At 44.0% G+C, this 22,761-nt stretch overlaps 1 protein-coding gene across 1 annotated transcript in view; it reads right to left on the bottom strand.

Moving 5' to 3' along the window:
- CPB2 (carboxypeptidase B2) overlaps positions 1-22,761 on the bottom strand; it is a 51,090-nt gene that overhangs the window by 23,041 nt on the left and 5,288 nt on the right. Inside the window, exons 2-6 of the mRNA XM_040448475.1 lie at positions 14,347-14,422; positions 12,043-12,167; positions 10,422-10,530; positions 5,884-5,985; positions 2,609-2,713 (exon numbers count right to left, since the gene is read on the bottom strand). Coding sequence (XP_040304409.1) covers positions 2,609-2,713; positions 5,884-5,985; positions 10,422-10,530; positions 12,043-12,167; positions 14,347-14,422 — 517 coding nt within the window. The remainder of the gene's footprint in view (positions 1-2,608; positions 2,714-5,883; positions 5,986-10,421; positions 10,531-12,042; positions 12,168-14,346; positions 14,423-22,761) is intronic.

The raw sequence follows: 22,761 nt of genomic DNA, 5'->3' as shown, positions 1-22,761 counted from the left end.
ATATGTGTGTGTGTGTGTGTGTGTGTGTGTGTGTGTGTGTGTGTATTGGTCTCTGCCCCACACCCACTCTGGTTCCTGGCACAGACCTTGTAATGCCCTGAATGATAAGAGCAATGAAGGCATCTTTTGTTCTAGTATTTGGTCCTTGACCTCAGTTCCTGACACAGAGCTTTGAAATCCCTTGAAATTTTCTGGGTGGTAGCAGCGTCTTTTGTTCTCACGAGGTGATTCTTGGAGGGCTCCCGGCCAGGAGCCTCATCAACAGAAAGACCAAGCCATGATTAGGAACTTGGAGGTTCCAGCCCCAACCGTATCCTCCAGGAAGGGGAGTGGGATTAGAAATTGAGTTAATGATCTCTCATGCCTACAAGGTGAAGCCTCTATAAAAACCCCAAAGATAAGGGGTTCCGGGAGCTTCGGGGCTGGTGAACACGTGGAAAGTGCTAGGAGAGGGGTTCATCTGGAGAGGGCCGGGAAGCTCCATGCCCCTTCCCACAGACCTTATCCTATGCATCTCTTCTACCTAGGTGTTCATCCGTATCTTTTATAACATCCTTTTATGATACACTGGCAAACAAGAAGTGACCTGTTCCTCTGAGTTCCCTCAGCTACTCTGGCCAAGTGAAGCAAACCCAAGGAGGAGGTGGTGGGAACCTTTGACTTAGAGCTGATCAGTCAGAAGCGCGGATAACAGCCTGGAGTTTCAACTGGCATCTGAGGGGGGACGGGGTGGGGGGGGGGCCGCGCAGCTGAGCCCTTACCCTGTGGGATCTGACTCAGTCTCCAGGCAGACAGTGTCAGAAGTGAGTTACATTGTCGGACACCCAGCTGGTGTCACAGAATTGCTTGGGATGGAGAAAGTCCCCATGCATCTGGTGTCAGAAGTGTGCGTGTGGTAGTCGTACAAGAAGAAAGGAGAAACGCAGGAACGGTGTAGGTTTCCTTTATAGTGACTTAAAAGCTAAGACTTCCCTTTGTCTTTGAGTTCTTTACTTTTTAAGTATAAAATCTGCCCCCGCAAAAATCTGAAAGCTAAGGATTTCATTTTTCCTTCTACAGTTGTTCGAATCATTATGAAGGGCAGATGATCTAGATTAGTTTTAGGCAGGCAAGGATGCAGCTCCTTAAATGTCCATTAACAAGAGTTTCTTGAACTGTGTTGCCTTGGGCTACAAAAATCAGCCTCATGTTTGTCGGGACAAAATACTTGACTGTAAGGTTTTGGAGCCGTATCTTATTTCCCATGGTATCTCCAGAGTCTGGAACCTCATAGGCAGTTTATAAATATTTGCAGAGTAAATACTTTAATCTTACAAAGATTCAGCAACTGGGGGTGGGTGGAGGAGAGCATGTGTAATAGGAGACAAGAGATGTCAATCGGGGAGGGATGACAAGTAGGGACAACTTCACCAACATGAATTAGCCTTTCTTTCTGGTCCTTTCCAGGTTCAGTGATAGAAGGAAAAGAAGCGTGCTTTCCTGCTTGCTTTGCACGTTTCTTCCTCCACTAACTGCTTCTTCATTCATTACCGAAAAGGAATAAACCACCCAAGTTGAGGAAGGATCACTAAATGACTGAGCTGTGTTAACGATCTAGTCCATTGAGAACTATCTTCATTTGGTCAGGGTGGTACCAGTGGTGGCTGGGAACTTTCCAGAAGGCTCAGGGAGGCTGCAGCTCCCATCAGAGGGTAAGAGCAGATGGTGAGGCAAAGGAAGAGAGGTAGAGGTGTTGTATCTGACAAGACCCAGTGGAGGCAGAAATATTTTCACTTTTGATGTACGTCATGGGTGAAGACAGATCAATGGAAGTGACTATCTTTTGATTTTTTTTTAAACAAATCTATTTTGTGTGGCTGTATCCCTGTGAATACAGAGACAATCACCATTAGCAGAAGGACACATATTTTAGGTTAGTTTTCCAGTGGTAACAGCTCTTTGTATAAATCAATATAGAGAACATTTATGCCCATTTTATGGGAGCTGAAGCATAATTTTTACTGTATTCATTTATTATACAGCTTTATAGCCATTATAATTTTTGGTTTTATGCCATACTCTTTGCCTTATATATGGATTTTTTGCTGCCAAGGCCTCCTTCAGGGACAAAATCTCCCATTATAACATATGAGAAAATAGGATCTGCTCTGTAATGTTGTACTTCATGTTCAATTTCCAAGGGCAGAATACGGCAAAGATGTCTGGATTATTTAAATCAGAAGAGTAAGAAATTAATTGGGACTCAATTTAGGTGATTGCTTTAGTCCTTTCTTCTACTTAGTAAACATACTACGATTGCAAAATATTTCTTAATTATTTTCCAGTGTTTAGCCCTAGCCAGAAATACAGGAAGAAAAAGGTAGACAATCTTTAGGGTGATTTAAATGCTTGAAGTTACAGTTCCCAAACTTAAAAATATGTACAAAAGTCACCTGGGTAGCTTGTGGAATTTGTAGATTACCAAACCTCACCACCAGAGAGTTGAAGGCAAGAATTCTAGGATGTGACCTGGGAAAATGCATTTCATAAACAGCCCAGCGGATTCCGACACACGTCGTCTTGGGCCACGAATCGAGAAACCCTAGTGTAAGAGAATGTGAATACTTACATAGCCTATGAACCACAAGCAGAAAGCAGGAGAGATCCATTCTCTGGCATGGATTCCACAGTCAATCCATATGGCATTTTTGGCTCTTTGTTCTTTTCTAGAAACCTGCCCAAGGAAAACCAACAACAATAGCAAGAAACTTCAGGAAAATAACTTCCATCTATGTAGTGCTCGCGTTTAATTCTTTCAACAAATCTATGAAACACACATTGTCCTCTGCATTCCTTTGAGGATTTTCAAGGGACATTAAAAGCTGGTGTAACTAAAAGATACTAGTTAAGGTCACGTAGCTGGTGAGAGGCAGGACTGAGGTTTTCAGTCAGGACTTCTGATTTCAAGTCCTCTTTGTTCCTCCACAATTACTTGTCATTCCACAGGGTAGAAAGGGTGGAAGGCAGAAGGGTAGAAATAAAGACCAGAACACTAGTATTTCAGGCTGTACCTTGACACTTCCGTGGGGTAAAGGGGTGTGTGCAAGGTGGGCAGCTTTCTGTGGGAGACTAGTACAAAGAAAGATGGGGAAAGGGAAGCCAGTGATGGGGTACCAGGGTGGCTCAGTCAGTTAAGCCTCTGACTTTGACTTCAGCCGAGGTCATGATCTCACGGTTCATGAGTTTGCGCCCTGCAATCAGTCTCTGTGAAGACAGCTCAGAGCCTGGAGTCTGCTTCGGATTCCGATTCTATGTCTCCCCCTCTCTCTGCCCCTCCCCCACTCATGCTATGTCTCTCTCTGTCTCTCAAAAGTAAATACATGTTAAAAAAATTCTTTTTTAAAGATAAAGGGAAGCCAGTGATGCCAAAGACAAACTTGGACTCCCTTACCACTTTCCCCAGGGTGCATACTTTTTACATATAGACTATTCCCCTATTTCACACAAAAAGAAGCATACATCTAAGTTCGCACAAGCTTATTACCACCAGGTCGAGGGACAGAGACTTTGCTCCGATTCATGGTATAGGGAGCTAGTGCAAGCTGCCAATTCTGGAATCAGAACTCCCAATTTGCCCTCAGTGATAGACTTTGGTGTCTTCAGAAGTATTCTCAAAAACAGCTCCAAACAAAATGAATCACGGTTCATTTGCTTTTAAAAATTAGTCCCCACGCAATTTTAGGGTATGGAAGGGAGAAGAGTGTCATTAAGATTAAGCAAATATGTGAAGTTGAAATTTCAAAACAAGAAAAGGAGAGAGTTAAATTTTTATTGCCGGGGGGGGGGGGTCTGGGTGGCTCAGTGAGTTAAGCATCGAACTTCAGCTCAGGTCGTGATCTCATGGTTCATGGGTTCGAGCACCGCATAGGGCTCTGTGCTGACAGCTCAGAGCCTGGAGCCTGCTTTGGATTCTGTGTCTCCCTATCTCTCTGTCCCTTCCCCACTGGCTTGCTGTCTCTCTGTCAAAAATAAATAAACATTAAAAAAATTAAAAAAAAATTTTATTGCCATCTATAGCCCTCAAAGAGGCTTTGCTCTTAACTAACCTGGAGCTAGTGATAATCCAGTAAGAAAGCAAGGGAGAAAGTCCAATGGCATTGACTGCAAAGAGAGAAATAGTACAACGAGAACTTTCTAGCAAATTTAACCTACTCAATTTAAACGGAAACCTTGGGTTGTCTGGACTAGTTGCCTGACTCAACTCTCTGTCTAACTGTGCCAAGCAAACTCTCTTGGTACCAGTCCCGATGCTGGAAAGATGAAGGAACCCCAAAGACTTCCAGCGTGTGCACACCCTTGGTCAAGTAAGACTGGGACTGAGGCATGCGGGAAGCATGGTCTTCCAACATATACATCTAGGACCCAGAAACACAAGTCCTAAAGAGTACACACAACATGTCTGAAAGCAAATGTCATGGGTGTGTATACCACAATTACATGGATCCAATCGGATCGACCAACTCAGCTGCCAGGAGGACCCAACATTTCATATGTCTGCCTTGAGTCTCTACTGCAGGTACTTGCCAAAACAGATGAAAACCCAGAAACTCCAACTCAAAATCTTAACTTGAGATGACAAAGACGCTCACCTACCACAATTTAGATAGGTAATGGTGGTAAACTTTATGTAAATTAAATGTTATTAAATCCAATGTAATTTTCTAATGCTTAATTTTTTTGTCCAGACCTTCTTTTTAATTATTTTTTGAGGAAGGGTTAGGGGGAACAGCTAAAACAAACAAACAAAAAAAAAGAAACGCAGAATTAGAAATTAACAGGCAGGAATTAGTATGATTTCATGGCTCCCAAAAATTCTTTCTGTGGCCATAGTCGCTGACCTTTACTAAGACCAATTTATTCAACTAAAAATAAATAACCAAATGGACAGCGATTGGAGCAGAAGTTATCACATTAGTCCTACTGCCCAGGCCCCCGACATAACCCTGGTTCCTATCCTTCCCTCGGTGTGGTTGTTAAGCTGTTTCTTTGGTTCCAAAAACTACATCCGGGTCAATGTTTGTCTAACAACAGATTCCTCTGTATTTGTTTCCTCCTAAGTAAGGCAGTCAGAGGTGCTGGTGGTAGTGGTGGTAAGTAAATAACAGACTCCAGACGACTCCCTTATTTTATGAAGGTAGCCACTGAAGCTCAGGAAGGGGTGGGGGCCAGAGGGGCAGGGAAGATGGGTGATGGGCGCCGAGGAGGGCACTTGTTGGGATGAGCACTGGGTGTTGTATGTAAGCGATGAATCACAGGAATCCACTCCCGAAGCCAAGAGCACACTGTCTGCACTGCATGCTCGCTAACTTGATGATAAATTATATTTTAAAAAAGGAGACAAGGGGCGCCTGGGTGGCGCAGTCGGTTAAGCGTCCGACTTCAGCCAGGTCATGATCTCGCGGTCCGTGAGTTCGAGCCCCGCGTCGGGCTCTGGGCTGATGGCTCAGAGCCTGGAGCCTGTTTCCGATTCTGTGTCTCCCTCTCTCTCTGCCCCTCCCCCGTGCATGCTCTGTCTCTCTCTGTCCCAAAAATAAATAAATAAATAAATAAATAAATAAATAAATAAAAAAGGAGACAAAAATAAATGGCTTATCTATGTCACATAAACAGAGAGAGTGGATTCTGAAAATAGGCTTTTCACTCTCCCATCCATCCTGCATTAGTAAAGGAGAAAACGTAAGGGTAATAACTAATCCCCAAATAGCTGGATATTAAAACCGAGGAAGACCCATAATACAAATATTTCCACAGCTCAAAGAAAAATATGCAAGTTATAACAAGCACCATTGGAGAAGTAACACATTCTCCAAAGTGGATAGATCAGCGACTGACCCCACAGCATACCTTTAAAACATAAAGTGGGTACTTCTCGTATGAGGATCCAATGTGGATTTTTTCAACCATATCAGGATACTTTTCAGTTATAACTTCAATCCAAGAATAGATCTGTCAAAGCAGAAACCAGCAGTCAGTCGCAGAACAAGTTCAAAGCATTTTCCTGGCCCAAGGAAGGAGACAATTTCATCAAGGCAAGGCAATCTCTTTAAAACCTTTGCATAAGGAGGGGCGCCTGGGTGGCGCAGTCGGTTGAGCGTCCGACTTCAGCCAGGTCACCATCTCGCACTCCGGGAGTTCGAGCCCCGCGTCGGGCTCTGGGCTGATGGCTCAGAGCCTGGAGCCTGCTTCTGATTCTGTGTCTCCCTCTCTCTCTGCCCCTCCCCCGTTCATGCTCTGTCTCTCTCTGTCCCAAAAATAAATAAACGTTGAAAAAAAAAAAAAACCTTTGCATAAGGAAAAAATAAGGAACAAAAACAGTTGGGGCAGGGGGTTTCTTCTGCTGTTTCGGAAAATAGATAAAATTAAAGTTTTGAAAGATATCAAGGGTTAGAGAAAGAGTAGAAAAGGACTGAAAAACTTAGCACAAAGTAGGAAAAGTTAATCTTAAAATTTTTTTTTTAATATTTATTTATTTTTGAGAGAGAGACAGAGACAGAGGGTGAGTGGGGGAGGGGCAGAGAGAGGGAGACACAGAATCTGAAACAGGCTACAGGCTCTGAGCTGTCAGCACACGATGTGATTCGGGGCTTGAACTCACGAACTATGAGATTATGACCTGAGCTGAAGTCAGACACTTAACCAACTGAGCCACCCAGGCGCCCTGAAAAAGTTAATCTTTAAAGTGTATCTCCTGAAAGTTGTTTTTAAAGGCTCATTACATTGAATCCCTGCCTGCCTCCACGTGTGAAATCTTCTTTCCCATTCATTCATGAGTTCCCATTTATATAGAACCTTTTTCTTATTTTTTTAATATTCATTTTTATTTTATTTTTTTTACTTTTTATTTATTTTTGAGAGAGTGAGAGAGAGAGAGACAGAGAAACTGAAGAAGGCTCCAGGCTGAGTTGTCAGTACAGAGCCTGACACGGGGCTTGAACTCACAAACCGTGAGATCATGACCTGAGCCAAAGTCAGACACCTAACCGAATGAGCCACCCAGGCGCCCCTAAGAACAGTAACCTAAAGAGGCCCTGGGCACTGTCTTTGTACAGGATGAATCACCGTTGTTCCCTACTAGAGATCTGTGCACTCGCAACAAGATGTGTAAAATGATAGGAGGCAGAGGTGAGGACAATCTGCAGGAAAAATATTCTCTCGTTTGATTCAGGACCTTTCTCCTGGCTGCAAGTCTAGTGGTGGTTGTGATTCTGTCCAGATTACAGTGGAAGGAAGAGACAAAAACTCCCGGACCTGACTTTAGGCTAGTGTCCACTTCAAATCAGGGTTTGAATGATGGAACTCGGTCATGTTTGCAGACCAACTTCTCAGGGGACATATTTGTATTTGTATACCTTCTGCAATGGGAGTGACCAACCCTTGGCCTTATTTCTGGGACCTTATCTAGAGGTAATTTCAAGTTGATGGGACCTGGAGCACCGTGGATCCTCTCAAAGTAGCATAACTAGGGTAAGTGGTTGTCCTGTGCTGGGGATTGAGATGCTCTCCGAAGGCCCACCTGTCACCAAATACCAATGCTGTCCGTGCCTGCAGTGTTGGGCATCTAACCATCAGAGATTTCCTCGCTGGGCCTCTGTGTACCATGCTACTCTTCTAAGGCATGAGTGCATGTGAGACAACTACTACATGAAACTATTTTGTGTTTCAATATTAATGGTTCGGTACATTTCCTCCAACCAGGGAGGCTGTGTTGTGTGAAGGCAGCTTTACAAGAAACTGTTCATTTCACAATCTAATCTGAGCTAGTGAAGGTAACACCCTTTGAATAACTCTCTTCTTTTGCCGTTTGTCTTAAGGAGTTATTTTTTGGCCGGGGCGCCTGGGTGGCTCAGTTGGTTAAGCGTCTGACTTCGGATCGGGTCATGATCTCGCAGGGTCTTGGGTTCGAGCCCTGCATCGGGCTCTGTGCTGACAGCTCAGAGCCTGGATCCTGCTTCGGATTCTCTGTCTCCCTCTCTCTCTGAAAAATAAACATTAAAAAAAAAAAAAGAGAGAGAAGAAGCGTTTTTTGGCCCTTTGTTTTTCTCCCTACGGTGGATCCTAGTAGGAATCAATGACAAAAGAACTCTCCTGCCCACCAGGTGACCTCGCGGTGAGGGCTGAAGGAGAGATCAATGCTGAGGGCAAGGGCGAAGGAAGGACTTGGTGGAATTTCCTGAGGGCCAGATGGCCATGGATCCTACGAACCCTAAGGATTGAGGGGGGGGAGGGAGGAGAGGTCTGCAATGTTTCCTGGATTGTCACTGTTATGAACTGAATTGTGTTCTCCTCTGAATTCATACACTGAAACCGTAACCCCCAGCGCCTTAGAACGTGACTACATTTGGAGATAGGGCCGTTAAAGAGGTAATTAAGTTAAAATGAGGCTGCTGGTGTCGGCCCTCACCCACCCTGCCTGGTGTCCTCATAAGGAGTGGAGATCAGGACATAAACATACGGAGGGAAACCAGGGATGTGCACACAGAGAGGGCATGTGAGGACACACTGCGAAGGCAACCATCTACAAGTCAAGGAGAGACACCTCAGGAGAAACCACCCCTGCTGTCACCTTGATGGTGCACTTCCAGCCCCCAGAACTGGGAGAGAATACATTTCTGTGGTCCAAGTTACCCAGTCTGGGGCAGTTTGTTATGGCAGACTAATAGTCATGTCCATCCCCGCCCCCCCCCACCCCTGCCCCATGTCCTTCCCACTCTCCCCTGGAGACAAGGTAAGAAAAAGTCACCTTTTTGAACAAAATCATGAAAAAATATTCTTAAAATATTTAAAAGTACTTTTTTCAGGTATTCCACTCTTCCCATCGAATTCAGCACAGCAGTGATTTTGCAAATCACACCCACCGAGCGTCTCGATCTCCGGCATCAGACTGGGGACACTGGAGGGGAGATGTCTCAGGGGAATAGAGACAAGGGAGGAGAGACAAAGGAGGGGATGCAATTTTAAGATCCCCATCAATCAGCCAGGCACATGGGTTCTAGAAGCCGACCGAGTTCCGGTTTAACTAACTGGAAAGGAACAGATGCTTTTGAAGATTAAATAGCAAATTGATTCGTATTTCTTAAGTCTTAGATGTCTTAAAAACATGGATATGGTCCTTAACAGTTTCTGGGCACCTAGCCAAAGATGATAAAAATACTTAACATTAGGCAATACAGCAGCATACTCTGATGAAGGAATAAAAGGTATCAAGGGATTTTTATTACTTGGAGCATACTACATAAAAAAAGAAAGTCCTCTAAGGAGTTTACCCTTTCAATTAACAATATGGGGAAACGGTTCTGAGAGTGTTACATGAAAGGTTACAGCCGAACAGCAGCATTTTTCTCAGGTTCCCTGTAGCAAATGGGAACCTGTAAGTACTGATAGGGAAAAAAAATCAACTTCTTAAAGATTAAAACACAGCGGCGCCTGGGTGGCTCAGTCGGTTAAGCGTCCGACTTCAGCTCAGGTCACGATCTCACGGTCCATGAGTTCAAGCCCCGCATCGGGCTCTGGGCTGATGGCTCAGAGCCTGGAGCCTGCTTCCAATTCTGTGTCTCCCTCTCTCTCTGCCCCTCCTCCGTTCGTGCTCTGTCTCTCTCTGTCTCAAAAATAAATAAACGTTAAAAAAAAATACAAGTGGTATTATTATCAGTAACGTTATTCATTTAAATAGAGTCCTCCTAAGGGGAATAAAATGTATGTATTTACCATGTACTAAGTATGAGTGAGTAAATTCCTCTAATTCAGCGAGAGAAAATGTAGCAATTATTCAGTAAGAACACCATCAGGGTAGTAGTCCAAAGACACATGATTAATTAGACTGTTAATTTCTTTGGGGCAGTGTCAATAAAAAGGCCCTATTTTTATTTCCTGTTGTTCCTTAACGTGTAGTGTTACTGCTAGCAGTTAGAGACACTCTCAACTCTGGACAAACAGCCTGCTTACAGGCAGTGTCCTAATAGAATGCAACCTCCCCAGGGAAGATATCCACAAGAGGCTAGGTTACCACCGTATAATCAACCTAATCGTAATTTTTTTTTTTTACTCTCTTCCACTAATTCTGTTTTTTTTTTTTTTAATTTTTTTTTTCAACGTTTATTTATTTTTGCGACAGAGAGAGACAGAGCATGAACGGGGGAGGGGCAGAGAGAGAGGGAGACACAGAATCGGAAACAGGCTCCAGGCTCCGAGCCATCAGCCCAGAGCCCGACGCGGGGCTCGAACTCACGGACCGCGAGATCGTGACCTGAGCCGAAGTCAGACGCTTAACCGACTGCGCCACCCAGGCGCCCCACTAATTCTGTTTTTTAATAATATCCCATGGTTGAAATGGCCATGCTAATTAAATTAAAATAGTGATTTTGGAGAGCAACGTAATGGCTTACTTCATTTAGCGAGTGATACTGTTCGTAGTACGAGGAAGAGGTCCGGGGGCTGACCGTGTCATTGGCAGTCTGCTGTTGAATAAGATCTGCCACTTCTTCCACCAGGATGCTGGGGGACGAAACAGAGGGACAGCTGATTTCCAAACAGGACTCTGATTCTCCCACGGCCCACTGCGGGTACGGCAACAGGTGAGCATGGGGAAAAAAAATCACTGAGAAATTTAACGAGGTAAACTTCATCAAGGTGCAAACAATAACCCCTCAGGCGGTAGCAGGCTGAAATTCACAGACCTTCTTGGTGGAACCCACATGAGAGCTGAGAGAAAGTGGCTCCTGTGTGATGTGTTTTGAAGGCCCCCCCAAACTCACCCTTTCCTCACCATTACCAACATTCCTTGACTGTGATTCGTCAGTGTCTTTAAGGTTAATGGACAACTTTCTTAAATCCAGACTAACATTGTATTATTCTGTTTTCAGCTGAGGACCAAGGAGAAGCAGAAAGCCTTTTCTTTTTGTTTTTCATCGTGACAGCCATTGACCTACACCAGATGTTCTGCATAGCCAAAGATGATCAAATCTCTAGAGAAACAGAAGCACAGGGAAAGAGAAGGTACCAGAAAGGCAGCTTGTTTAATTCTCTTGAGAATTGCCACACTGTTAACTAGGCAAACATTTTAAGTGAATTAAGCTGTTGCGTCACCTGGGATGAACCGTTTGAAAGTTAGCTATCATTTTAATGTTATTCCTTTTTTTGGAGGGGTCAGCGGATAAAAGCCAAGGCTTTGACATCAGAGAAGTCTGAGTTCAACTCTTTGCCCTGCTATGTTCTATGTGTTATGATCTTGAGAAATTCCTTTGTGAGTATGAAACAGTTTTTTCATATCTGCCTAATGAGGATAGTATCTATCTTACAGAGGTAAATAAGAATTAAATGAAGCAATGTGTAGAAGGGCTCAGCACAGTTCCAGGAAGGCGGTAAACACCTATAACATATTACTAATAATCATCGTAGTGTCTTATCCAAAGGCTGCCCATTGATAAGCGGGAGAGAGCTTGGCCTCCAGGAATGCTAGTGTCGCAGGTGGAATCCTGGCTCTTAAACAGCGGACATAGTATAGAGACATTGAACTGGAGCATCCGAGAGGAAGGGGGTGTGGCGTCTGGACAGAAATTGCCTCTGATACAACGTTTAGTTTGGCCCAGATGTTCAGGAATGTTCACTGACCTTGCAAAGCAAGGAAGGAAGCAGAATCCCCTTCAGCAGCTGCTTTTTCAGAGATACCACAAAACCTGCTACAGTGAATGACAATTTTGCTCCTCTAGGGACAGAGCAGAGGAACTAAAAAAAGGAAGGAATGAGGAGGAACTATAGGAGGCTCCCCAGATCACTGAGTCTGAGTCATTTTCAGGCAAGAGACCCGGGTTGTGAGAAGTGAAGCCGCTTGTCCAAGGTCGTAGAGCTGGCCACTTAAACTTCATCACCGGTCCACTTCAGAGATTTCCGTGTTGTCATGTTCGGTGTAATTATTTATTTTTTCCAGAAAGCAGTTATACTGGCTGCTAATACAATTCCTCGTAGGTGCGTCTAATGGCTGCTCAAGAAATACTGAACGATGCCTACCTGAACAGAATCGCGTTGTCATGTAAATTCGCTTTCACGTTGCTTACATCAGAGGCATTCACAAAAAAATGGACTTCTTTCTTTTTCTCAATAAATTCAGCTGTTACCGGCTGCCAGAGAACAATCTGCATTTTTCAAGGGGAAGAATTGATAAAAACAAAAACAGTTGTTTGCATCCTTCTCATCTATAACTAAAGCCATAAACCGTGTATCGATAGGAGAAGTGAAACAGACATTTCCTAGCCGCTGGTCCCCATTCACACACGGGGCAGTGTAAACATTTATTTTGCAGGGAGCTTGTCTTATTCTTTTCTGTGACCCCAGTAGAGAGGCCCCGGAACATACAAGGCACTCAATAAATATTTGGTTAGACAAGAATGAATGAGCCAATGAATATATTTATGACCCAACTCTAAAGCTGGATGTGTATGTCAGATGTTTAAAGGAGAAATGAAATTCTGTCTAGAAAGAAAGTTAATTTACTGTTGATCTTCTTTAATAAAAATTCCATGTCCTTGATATTGTTATCATGTTGATATTCCTTTTCTTTAATCTAATTATGGGCTTTGGGCAATGACTTTTAATGTACTGACTTTTTTTTTCTACTTTACTGCACTTTTTTCAAGCATTTTCACACCCATTTCCTTTGACCATTGTAATTATGCTTTGATGTAGGCGAGGCGGGTGTTACTACTTCCATTGTGGAAATAATGAAGAAATTAAGGCCCACAGCCAGCGTGTCTAAAATCATACACGTAGGAAGTGGCAGATTAAGAACTAAGATTCTAAATGTCTAACGCTTTCTCCAGAGGTATGTCCTCTGTCCATGGTGTGATGGCCATGAAAACGCACCACTCGGTGCTTCTGTTGAGAGGAGCATAGTTGAAAGGCCTTCCCAGCCACTGCCCCTCTTGATCCACCCGAGCCTGATGCCGTGCTGCCCCGGGGCTGCAGCCAGCCACGGACCAGGCACTGAGGGCATATTCTTGCAGGACCCTTCTTGCGAGATATGGGTTTCCAAAGCCCGGTGGCTTTGGCTTCAGGACTGACCACTGGTCTAGCCAGACCTTCATCGGAACTGCCCCGGAATCTACAAAGTCTCCGTGTCTGCAAAAGTGTCAGAGCTGTGTCTGGTCTGAAAGTGCCCCCTGCCATCTCTGACTTTCTCCTCTTCGTCCTTCCCAAGCATTCCTCTTAGTACACATAGCTGGCATCTTCAATCTGGTTTTGATGTCTGCTTCAGGAGAATCTTCACTGACAAGCAGGGGGCCATCAATTTTCTACCATGACATCTTGTAACTCTTGTCAGCTTTCTACACCTTAGGCATTCTGGGCAGATGGGTCCCAAGCATGAAGATTTTAACAAACACTCCCCTGTAGTATTGCTGCCTGCTCCTTTTTAAGAACCATTATTTTGTAAGCAAAGTTCTATTGGACTTCTGTCATCATAACATGTTTGTAAGTACCAACTTTCACTCCCAAAGTGCTACTATGATGAAATTGGCTGGAAAGCCAATAGCACAAACGAAGAATGTTTTGATTTTAGCACCGGCAAAATCATGTGATTATGGGGAGGGGGAGAAGGCTATAAGAAGAGGGGTTTATGTCAGCTATATTTAAGTCAGACAACATATGAGAGAACATGGCGCACAAAATTTAGACACCATGAAGCCGATATACAGTTGATCCTTGAAGAATGTGGGGATTAGGGGTGCTGACTCCTGTGCAGTTGAAAATCTGCGTATAACTTTGAGCTCCCCAAAATTTAACTACTAATAGCCCATTGTTAAGTGGAGGCTTACTGATAACATAAACAGTTGATGAACACATATTTTATATGTTGTACATATTATATACAGTATTTTAATTTAAGTTTGAGAGATTTTTATTAAATAATAAATTATTTAATAACAATGGATTATTATTTATTTCGAGAGAGCGAGCAAGTGCAAGCAGGAGAGGGGCAGAGAGAGAGAGAGAGAGAGAATCCCAAGCAGGCTCTGTGCTATCAGTGTAGAGCCCAACGTGGGGCTCGATCTCACAAACCAAACCGTGAGATCATGACCTGAGCTGAAATCAAGAGTCTGACACTTAACTGGTTGAGCCACCCAGGCACCTGAATATACTGTATTTTTATAATAAAGTAAACTAGGAAAAATCAAATGTTATTAAGAAAATCATAAGAAAAATACATTTACAGTACTATACTTTTCTTTCTCACATATCTGTGTGTAAGCGGATCCACGCAGTTCAAACCCGTGTTATTCAAGGCTCAAATGTAAAGATAAATGAGGGAAAAATTACCTCATATGTTGTAGTAAGATTCTGCACAATCTGAACTTGCCTGGAGGTTCTAGGAAAAGCTGATAAAACCTGGCCACTGGGAAAGAACAACACAGAATTTTGAGGTTAAAGAAAAAAAATTTAAATGAGGTTTATTTTTAAATAATCCTCTAGGTAATTGTAAAAAGGAAAAACAAAAACTTTAAATAGTAAAAGAAAAGAGGATCTTGCTACAGGCTAAGGGTTAAAAAGAGAATAAGAATGAAATATGGCCTTTTGTAGCAACGTGGATGGAACTGGAGAGTGTGATGCTAAGTGAAATAAGCCATACAGAGAAAGACAGATACCATATGGTTTACTCTTATGTGGATCCTAAGAAACTTAACAGAAACCCATGGGGGAAGGGAAGGAAAAAAAAAAAAAGGTTAGAGTGGGAGAGAGCCAAAACATAAGAGACTGTTAAAAACTGAGAACAAACTGAGGGTTGATGGGGGGTGGGAGGGAGGGGAGGGTGGGTGATGGGTATTGAGGAGGGCACCTTTTGGGATGAGCACTGGTGTTGTATGGAAACCAATGTGACAATAAATTTCATATATTAAAAAAAAAAAGAGAGAGAACATACACTTTCTCATTCTTTCTGCTCCAAATCGACTGCCAAATCAATAGTTCTCTTGAATGGGAGTCAGTCTGCAGAGTATGGACTTCTTTCTTCTGTGTGTGTGTGTGTGTGTGTGTGTGTGTGTGTGTGTGTGTGTTTGTGTGCGTGCATGAGTTATAGTTTTAAAAATTAAATATTTGATGCATAAGGGAATATTAATGCTAACACTAGCTTATTACATAATAAAACGAATGCCTGGGAACCCATTAGGCCATTTAAGAAATCCAATGTTAATGGTGTCCTTGAAGTTCCTGGTGGGTTCCTCCCCACTCTGCCTCCTTACCACATCCCAAAAGGTACCCACTACCCTAAATTTTCACTTTGCTCATTCCCTTACTTTTTCTCTGTACTATGGATTCTTGAACACATGATGGATTCTTGAATGTGTAGATTCTTAAGACATCCTTAGGTTTGCTTGATGTAACTCTATAAAATTCATATACTGTACGTGTCCTTCTGTATCTTATTTTTTCTCCCTCAACATTGTATGTTCAAGGTTATCATCTGTGCTGAAGAATATATTGGGCTGGAATTTGTCTACAAGTGGAACTGCTACTTCTTGGGGTTAGATACATTTTAATTTCATAGAAATTGGGCAACAGCTCTTACCACACAATACAGCACAAACCTAGAAGGAAATGATGGATAAAAAAAGACATCATGAATAGAAAAAAGATAAACAAACAAGATATTTTTAATATGTGTAACTGATAAAGGATTAGTATCTAGACTACAGAAAGGAATTATAGTACCCACTTGTCACAAAAAAAAAATAATTGAATGGAAATACTGTACTTCATTAGTGAGTCAGAAAATTAAAAATTAAAGTTGTAAGGGGATTCCATTTCACAACCACTCAATTGGAAAAATTAAAAAGTCAGACAGCATCCAGTGTTAGCAAGGAGGAAGGGCTTTAGGAAATCATTTCCACTACTGGTGAAAATATAAACTGGTACAAAAAGTTTGAGAAATAATTTGGTACTATTCTATAACATTAAAAAAAAACATGTAACAAGAGCTCTGGAAATACAAAAGAGGTTATGACACTTCTGCTTGTCATTATTAGCAAAGGCTTCATGGAGGTGATGATTGGGTAACTTAGAGCGTGTAAAGGCACTGTGGCAGGAGACAAAAGGGCACTGTTGGGGAATAGCAAGCTGTTCATTGTTGCCAAGTGTAGGATAGGAGAGTAGCTAAATAGAAATGAGTTTGAAAACTTATTTCAGTCCTTCTCTAGAGAAAATTTTGAATGCATGCTGAGAAATCGGTCTTTATGTTGTAGGCAATTAAGAATTAGGAAAAGACATCACTTGACTTGTGACTTATGAGAATAATTTTGATAGAGTGGAAGATGGTTTTATTTTAGAAAGCCCGATTGAAAGATTTTAAATTCTGGAAATAAGCCTATGGAGATTTGATTTTCAGAAGAAGGAAAGACTGGCTCACAGAAAAAAAACAGACTAGGAAATTTTGTGTCAATCTCTGGTAAGGTTTTAGCATTAAATTATTCAACTGGTGCTTAAGGAAATATGTTCAAGGGCAGATACTGCAGGACCATTCATAGTAACAATAACCAGAAACCCCACGAATGCTTGTCAGTAACGGAACTGTTGAACGCTGGTGTCTGTACATTCTAGAATGTTTTGTAACCATTATAAAGAAGGAGTTAGATTTACCTGAGGGGGATTTACATGATGCACTAAGGGAGAGAAGCAAGATGTGGGGAAGTCTATACAATATTATCCCATTTTTGTGAAAAATAAATAAATTAGAAAAAGGAAAGTTACCTGTGTCAAAAGCAGGAGAAAACTGATGAGCGAAGAAACAGCACAGAGTTAACATTGATTTGGGTGGTGTGGAATGGCATTCGAAGGATTGGGTAGGTGAGGGAAGTGGGGAGAGGAAATAAGATTGCTTTTTAAAAGAGGGGTGATGGGGCGCCTGGGTGGCACAGTCGGTTAAGCGTCCGACTTCAGCCAGGTCACGATCTCGCGGTCCGTGAGTTCGAGCCCCGCGTCGGGCTCTGGGCTGATGGCTCAGAGCCTGGAGCCTGTTTCCGATTCTGTGTCTCCCTCTCTCTCTGCCCCTCCCCCGTTCATGCTCTGTCTCTCTCTGTCCCCAAAATAAATAAAAAACGTTGAAAAATAAATAAATAAAAGAGGGGTGCCTTGGGGGCTCAGTCAGTTGAGCGTCCCACTCTTGATTTTGGCTCAGGTCATGATCCCAGGGTCATGGGATTGAGCCCGAGCCCCCTGTTGGGCTCCGTGTAGACCATGGCGCCTGCTTGAGATTCTCTCTCTTTCTGCACCTGTCCCTCTCCCTCACTTGTGGACTCTCTCTCTCAAAAAATAAAGGTCTCTGTGGTCACGGAGTGTATATAAATATACAAAGAAATGCATGAAAGAATGATCACCAAAATGTTAATGATGTTTTCTAAAGGGGATGATATCTCGGTGTTTTTCCCCCCAATTTTATGCCTTTCCGGATTATTTATTCACCAAAAAAGAACTCTTATTTATAAAAAGCTACTCTGACTGTGAAAAAGCCACCCTTTTGCTAGCACATTCCTTATTGTTTTCCAAGGTGCTCTGAGCGCATCAGGGGAGTGGGTTGGGTTTTCTAACCCGGCACGTCCTATTTGGGGAATTATTTTTTTAGTCTTTTCTTTCACCATCTGCCATAATAGCTCTGACATTTCTAGTTCACTAAATGCAGGCCACTCTTTTCTCCAAGCTTCCAAAAACCATTCTAACAGCAATTAGCACCACCTTCCAAGGATCTAACTAAAATGTCAAATGCTGTGTCATGGGCAAGTGTACCTCTCTAGGGATATAGTCCCTTTCCTTTCTTAATATACTCGGCACTTCCACAGCCGGATTATTTCATGACTTAACCCTAGCTACTAGTTAAGAGGGTATGAGAAGGGGCCCCTGGGTGGCTCAGTCAGTTAAGCGTCCGACTTCAGCTCAGGTCACGATCTCGCGGTCCGTGAGTTCGAGCCCCGCGTCGGGCTCTGTGCTGACGGTTCGGAGCCTGGAGCCTGCTTCAGATTCTGTGTCTCTTTCTCTCTCTGCCCTCCCCCACTGGCGCTCTGCCTCTCTGTCTCTCAAAAATAAATAAACGGGGGCGCCTGGCTGGCTCAGCTGGTTAAGCCTCCGACTTTGGCTCAGGTCATGATCTCGGGGTTTACGGGTTCGAGCCCCGCGTTGTCGGGTGTCGGGGGGGGGGGGGTGCTCTGGGCTGCTGACAGCTCAGAGCCTGGAGCCTGCTTAGGATCCTGTGTCTCCCTCTCTCTCTGCCCCCCCCCCTCACGCTCTCTCTCTCTCCTTCAAAAATAAATAACATCAAAAAATAAGATAAAATAAAACAAATAAATAAACATTAAAAAAATATTTTTTTTCAACGTTTATTTTATTTTTGGGACAGAGAGAGACAGAGCATGAACGGGGGAGGGGCAGAGAGAGGGAGACACAGAATTGGAAACAGGCTCCAGGCTCTGAGCCATCAGCCCAGAGCCCGACGCGGGGCTCGAACTCACAGACTGCGAGATCGTGACCTGGCTGAAGTCGGACGCTTAACCGACTGCGCCACCCAGGCGCCCCTAAAAAAAATTAAAAAAAAAAAAAAAAAAAGAGGGTATTAGGTGGGAGTAGATCCTGAGAGCTGACAGTAAGGGATGACATTGCAGAATAACAATGGCGGTGTTGAAAGAGGTACACAATAGAAGCCAGGTGGCAGTGTTTCACCACCCTTGACTAGCTGGGCCCAATTATTTTAATGAACAGCAAGGTCAGCGTGGCAGGCAGAAGGGCATGACCCGCGGAAATCTATGGCGTTAGTTAAGAGAACACAGAGTTCCCCGAAGCAAGATAAATACCGGTCAGCAAAAGTATTGCCCAACCTTTACAGTCAAAATAATCAAGGATGAATATGAGAGGAGCTAAGGGCAGCTCTCCCAATCAAGAGTCACAACCCATCGCCCGGTTTCCAGGATGCAGGCCAGTTCTTAGACCCGGAATCTCCTGCCTGAAGTGGGGAGCCAGGTCCCCACAAGGAAAGACCCTGCAATGGCATAGAAAGGGTATATGATCGTGACTCCCTCTGTCCCTTCCCAAAGAAACTTATGGCAAATGTACTCGGGTAACTCTGAGTCATACTAGGGAAATTTTAAAGGTCTCGTGATCTGGGATAGCCTGGGAAATTCCCTCCCAAAGGAAGCGCCCATCTTATACTTCTCCTGATAAGGAAAGGAGCACGATTCCTGGGAGGTCTTGGGTTCTGGATCTACCTCACCTGGAAATACTGTTTCCACCCATTTCTTGGGTAACAGGAAAGAATATCATCTTTGTGACTGAGAGGCCCAGAGAAGAAAGTTTCAGGCTGTGGCATAAATGTGACACTTGGGCCATATGGCCTGCCAGACTATAAAGGGTTAGAGGCCTCTGCGGTGGGAAAAGATGCCATTTAGAGGTTTTGGCATGTCCCAACAGGAGGGTCACAGCATAGATACCTACAGCAAGGCCATGACATCTGCCAAGGAGAATTATACACCTTTCAAAAAAACCAGTTCCTGACATGCTACCGGGCCCTGGTAGAAAGGGAATGCCTGACCCTGGGTAACTCGTGGTCATGGAGTCAGTCTCACCCATCATGACCTGTGTCCTGTCATATGCACTCTGGCAGTCGGAATGATGGCCCCCTAAAACGTCCATGTCCTAGTCCCTAGAACCTGTGAGCCTTACATGGTGAAAGCGACTTTGCAAATATAGTTCGATATTTTGAGACGAGGCGGTCGTGTTAGATTATCCGGGTAAACCCAGTGCTTTTGCAAAGATCCTCAAAAGTGGAGAGGGGAGACAGAGAGCGAGGCAGAGGGAGACTTGGCCCGAGAAGAGATCAGGGTAATTCAATGCAAAAAGGACTCAACCTGCGTCTGCTGCCTTTGAAGATAAAAGCAGGGGCCGCAAGCCAAGGAATGAGGGTGTCCTCTAGGCACTGGAAAAAGCAAAGAAGCAGATTTTCCCCTCGGAGCCTCTAGAGAAGAACACAGTGGTGGCTGACACCTTGATTTCAGGCCGGCGAGACCCATTTTTAATTTCTAAACTACAGAAAGCTAAGAAAATAAATTTGTGTTGTTTTAAGACCCTCCCCTGTGCTCATTTGTTACAGTAGCAATAGGAAACTAATACAGTTGTCACGTCGTGAGGTTGGGTGGGCCGACCAGCAAAGCATCCTAAGACAGAAGCGGAACATCCGGGATCGGGGCGAGTAGGGTTCGGGGACACAAATGAGGTGCCTAAGCAGGTGGCCCAGACCCCTGTGGCATCCCCTACTGTTACACCAAGACCTCTCTCTCAGCTCATACTGACACCTGCCACATGTGGAGGTCCCTTATGACCAGCTAATGGAGGAGTGGAGTGGCCCTGAGAACACCTCTAGGATCACCAGCTGCAATATGTGTAATTGATGGAAGGCCCCAGCTGCTGTGCTGGAAATCTGTCTTCATGTTAGTGCTAAGGCCACAGTTTTCACTGGCTGCGTCCAGCTAATAAGTGAGCATGGCAGGGATACTAAGGCAGGCTCACTGCTGAAAGATGAGGGGCTCTTCTGATGGGTGACGTGAGCTCAAGAACTGTCTTATCAACTTTGCAAAACCTTTCTTAGAGGTGCACTATGATCTAAGAACTTCCATGTTCCACTTTGCTTCCTCCTCTTTCTCCTCCACTGCAAACCTGCACTGCAGTCTCACATCTCTCCCTAGAACCTCTTCTTATCCCCTTCTCGCTTTTTTCCTCCTTTTCTCAATACATCTCTTGCATGTCTCATCCTACCTTGGCATCTGCTTTGTGGAGGACTATGGAAGTGGAGAGAAAGTACAATCTTTGTAGCACATTGTAACACCTAACATGGAGCACCCACAAAACAATAGGCACTCAATAACTATGCAAACAAAATAAGTGGGCAGTTGATGTCAGTCGGGCTCTGTCAACAGTCACCCCAGTGCTGGCACAAAGGGCCCTTGAACAGAATAGCCATGATGGCAAAGGTGAAGCTATGCGTGGCCCCGCGGGATGGGTTCTTACTCACCAAGATTGATAGGGCAACTCTTGTTGCCAAATGTCCAACTTTCCAGCAACAGAAGCCAAAATCAAGCCCTTTAATCACACTATACCTTGAAGAGACCAAGCAACCGCTTGGTGAGAAATTGCCTACTTTGCTCCCCTTCTGCTCTGGGTCTTGATTTGCCTCTTCTACCTGCAGGGCCACAGCTAATGTTACCATACAAGGACTTACATAGTGTTTGATCGATACTGGATCTCACCTAATACTGTAACCAATTAGGGGATCCACTTTACAACAAGGGATGTGCAGAATGGGCACATTACTGTGGGATCCACTGGGCATATCACCTACCACACCACTCAGAAGCTGCCAGCCTCATACAGCCATTAGAATGGATTAGCTGAGGTGCTAGCTTGGAAAGAGGCAACATCCTCTTAGGATGCAATATATATATATATATATATATATATATATATATATATAAATGTTTTTATTTAATTTTTGAGACAGAGAGAGACAGAGCATGAATGGGGGAGGGTCAGAGAGAGGGAGACACAGAAGTGGAAACAGGCTCCGGGCTCTGAGCCGTCAGCACAGAGCCCGACGCGGGGCTCGAACTCACGGACCGCGAGATCATGACCTGAGCCGAAGTCGGCCGCTTAACTGACTGAGCCACCCAGGCGCCCCTGCAATATATATTTTAAATCAATAATCGTTATATGGTGTGGTGTCCCCACAAGCTAGAATACATGGTTCCAGGAACTAGATTGAAGTAGCTTTTTTTACCATCATTCCAGGTGAATTTGGGGAATTTGTACTTGAAATCTATAAATATGGCTCTGTAAATTTAAAAGTTCTGGTTCCCAGGGAAGAAAAGCTTCTTCATGGCAAGAGTCTTGGCAAGAGTCTTGTTAAACAGACAGTTATTGCAGTCTCCTTGTCCCCAAAGATCATCAGGAAGGAGAAGAGTTATTCTGGAAGGTGTAAGTGACTTTGATCATCAGGAGGATATTGAGGGGTGCATGCACACAATTGAGCTGGCAGGGAAGAATACATTCGGTATTCTTGATAAGCTTAGGCATTCTATAGTACTCCCTTGTCCAATTTTGATGTATATGGATGAGGCCAACAGCCACGGCTCAAGAGGGCATGGTGATTGGAGGCTGAGACCTTTGAAGGTCAAAGGTCTGGGTCATTTCACCAGGTGCGTTGCCTAGACCATGGTAGGTGCTGCCGAGGGGAAAACAGACTGGATTGTAGAAAGGGAAAATGGTGAGTGTTGCTTATTGTCTCAAGACCAGGTATAGCTGTGGTGGGATGCAGTTCATTCCACTAATGCTCCTCTCGTAACCTTTCCTCCAGGAGAAGAGAGCAACCAGAATCCCAGAGGAGCTGCTCCCAAAGCTGATTTTTGAAGCAGATTGATCTGAGTGGCACAAAAACTGAACTGTAGGAGGTGGCATGTTGTGCTCCCCAGGTCCCCATCCAGGAAAGAACTTTCATTTTCCCAGCTCTGCAAGTGTTGGCAGCTGTCACTCGAGTCCCTTTCCAGGACTCTTCCTTGACTGAAGAAGGCCATGCTGCCAAGGTCATGCCCCCTCCCAAGTACAGTCCACATCCCACTAAAAAATATGGGTTATAGAGGCATATGCCCTTTGCCCCAGTTTGGGACAGCTCTGCAAGGACAACTCAGCTCTGCAAGGACAGCTCTGCAA

This window comes from Herpailurus yagouaroundi, unplaced genomic scaffold, assembly GCF_014898765.1.
Source record: "Herpailurus yagouaroundi ecotype Mexico unplaced genomic scaffold, PumYag 197, whole genome shotgun sequence".
Lineage (NCBI taxonomy): Eukaryota > Metazoa > Chordata > Mammalia > Carnivora > Felidae > Herpailurus > Herpailurus yagouaroundi.
The sequence above is the reverse complement of the archived record's forward strand: the minus strand, read 5'-3'. Positions and strand labels throughout refer to the sequence as shown.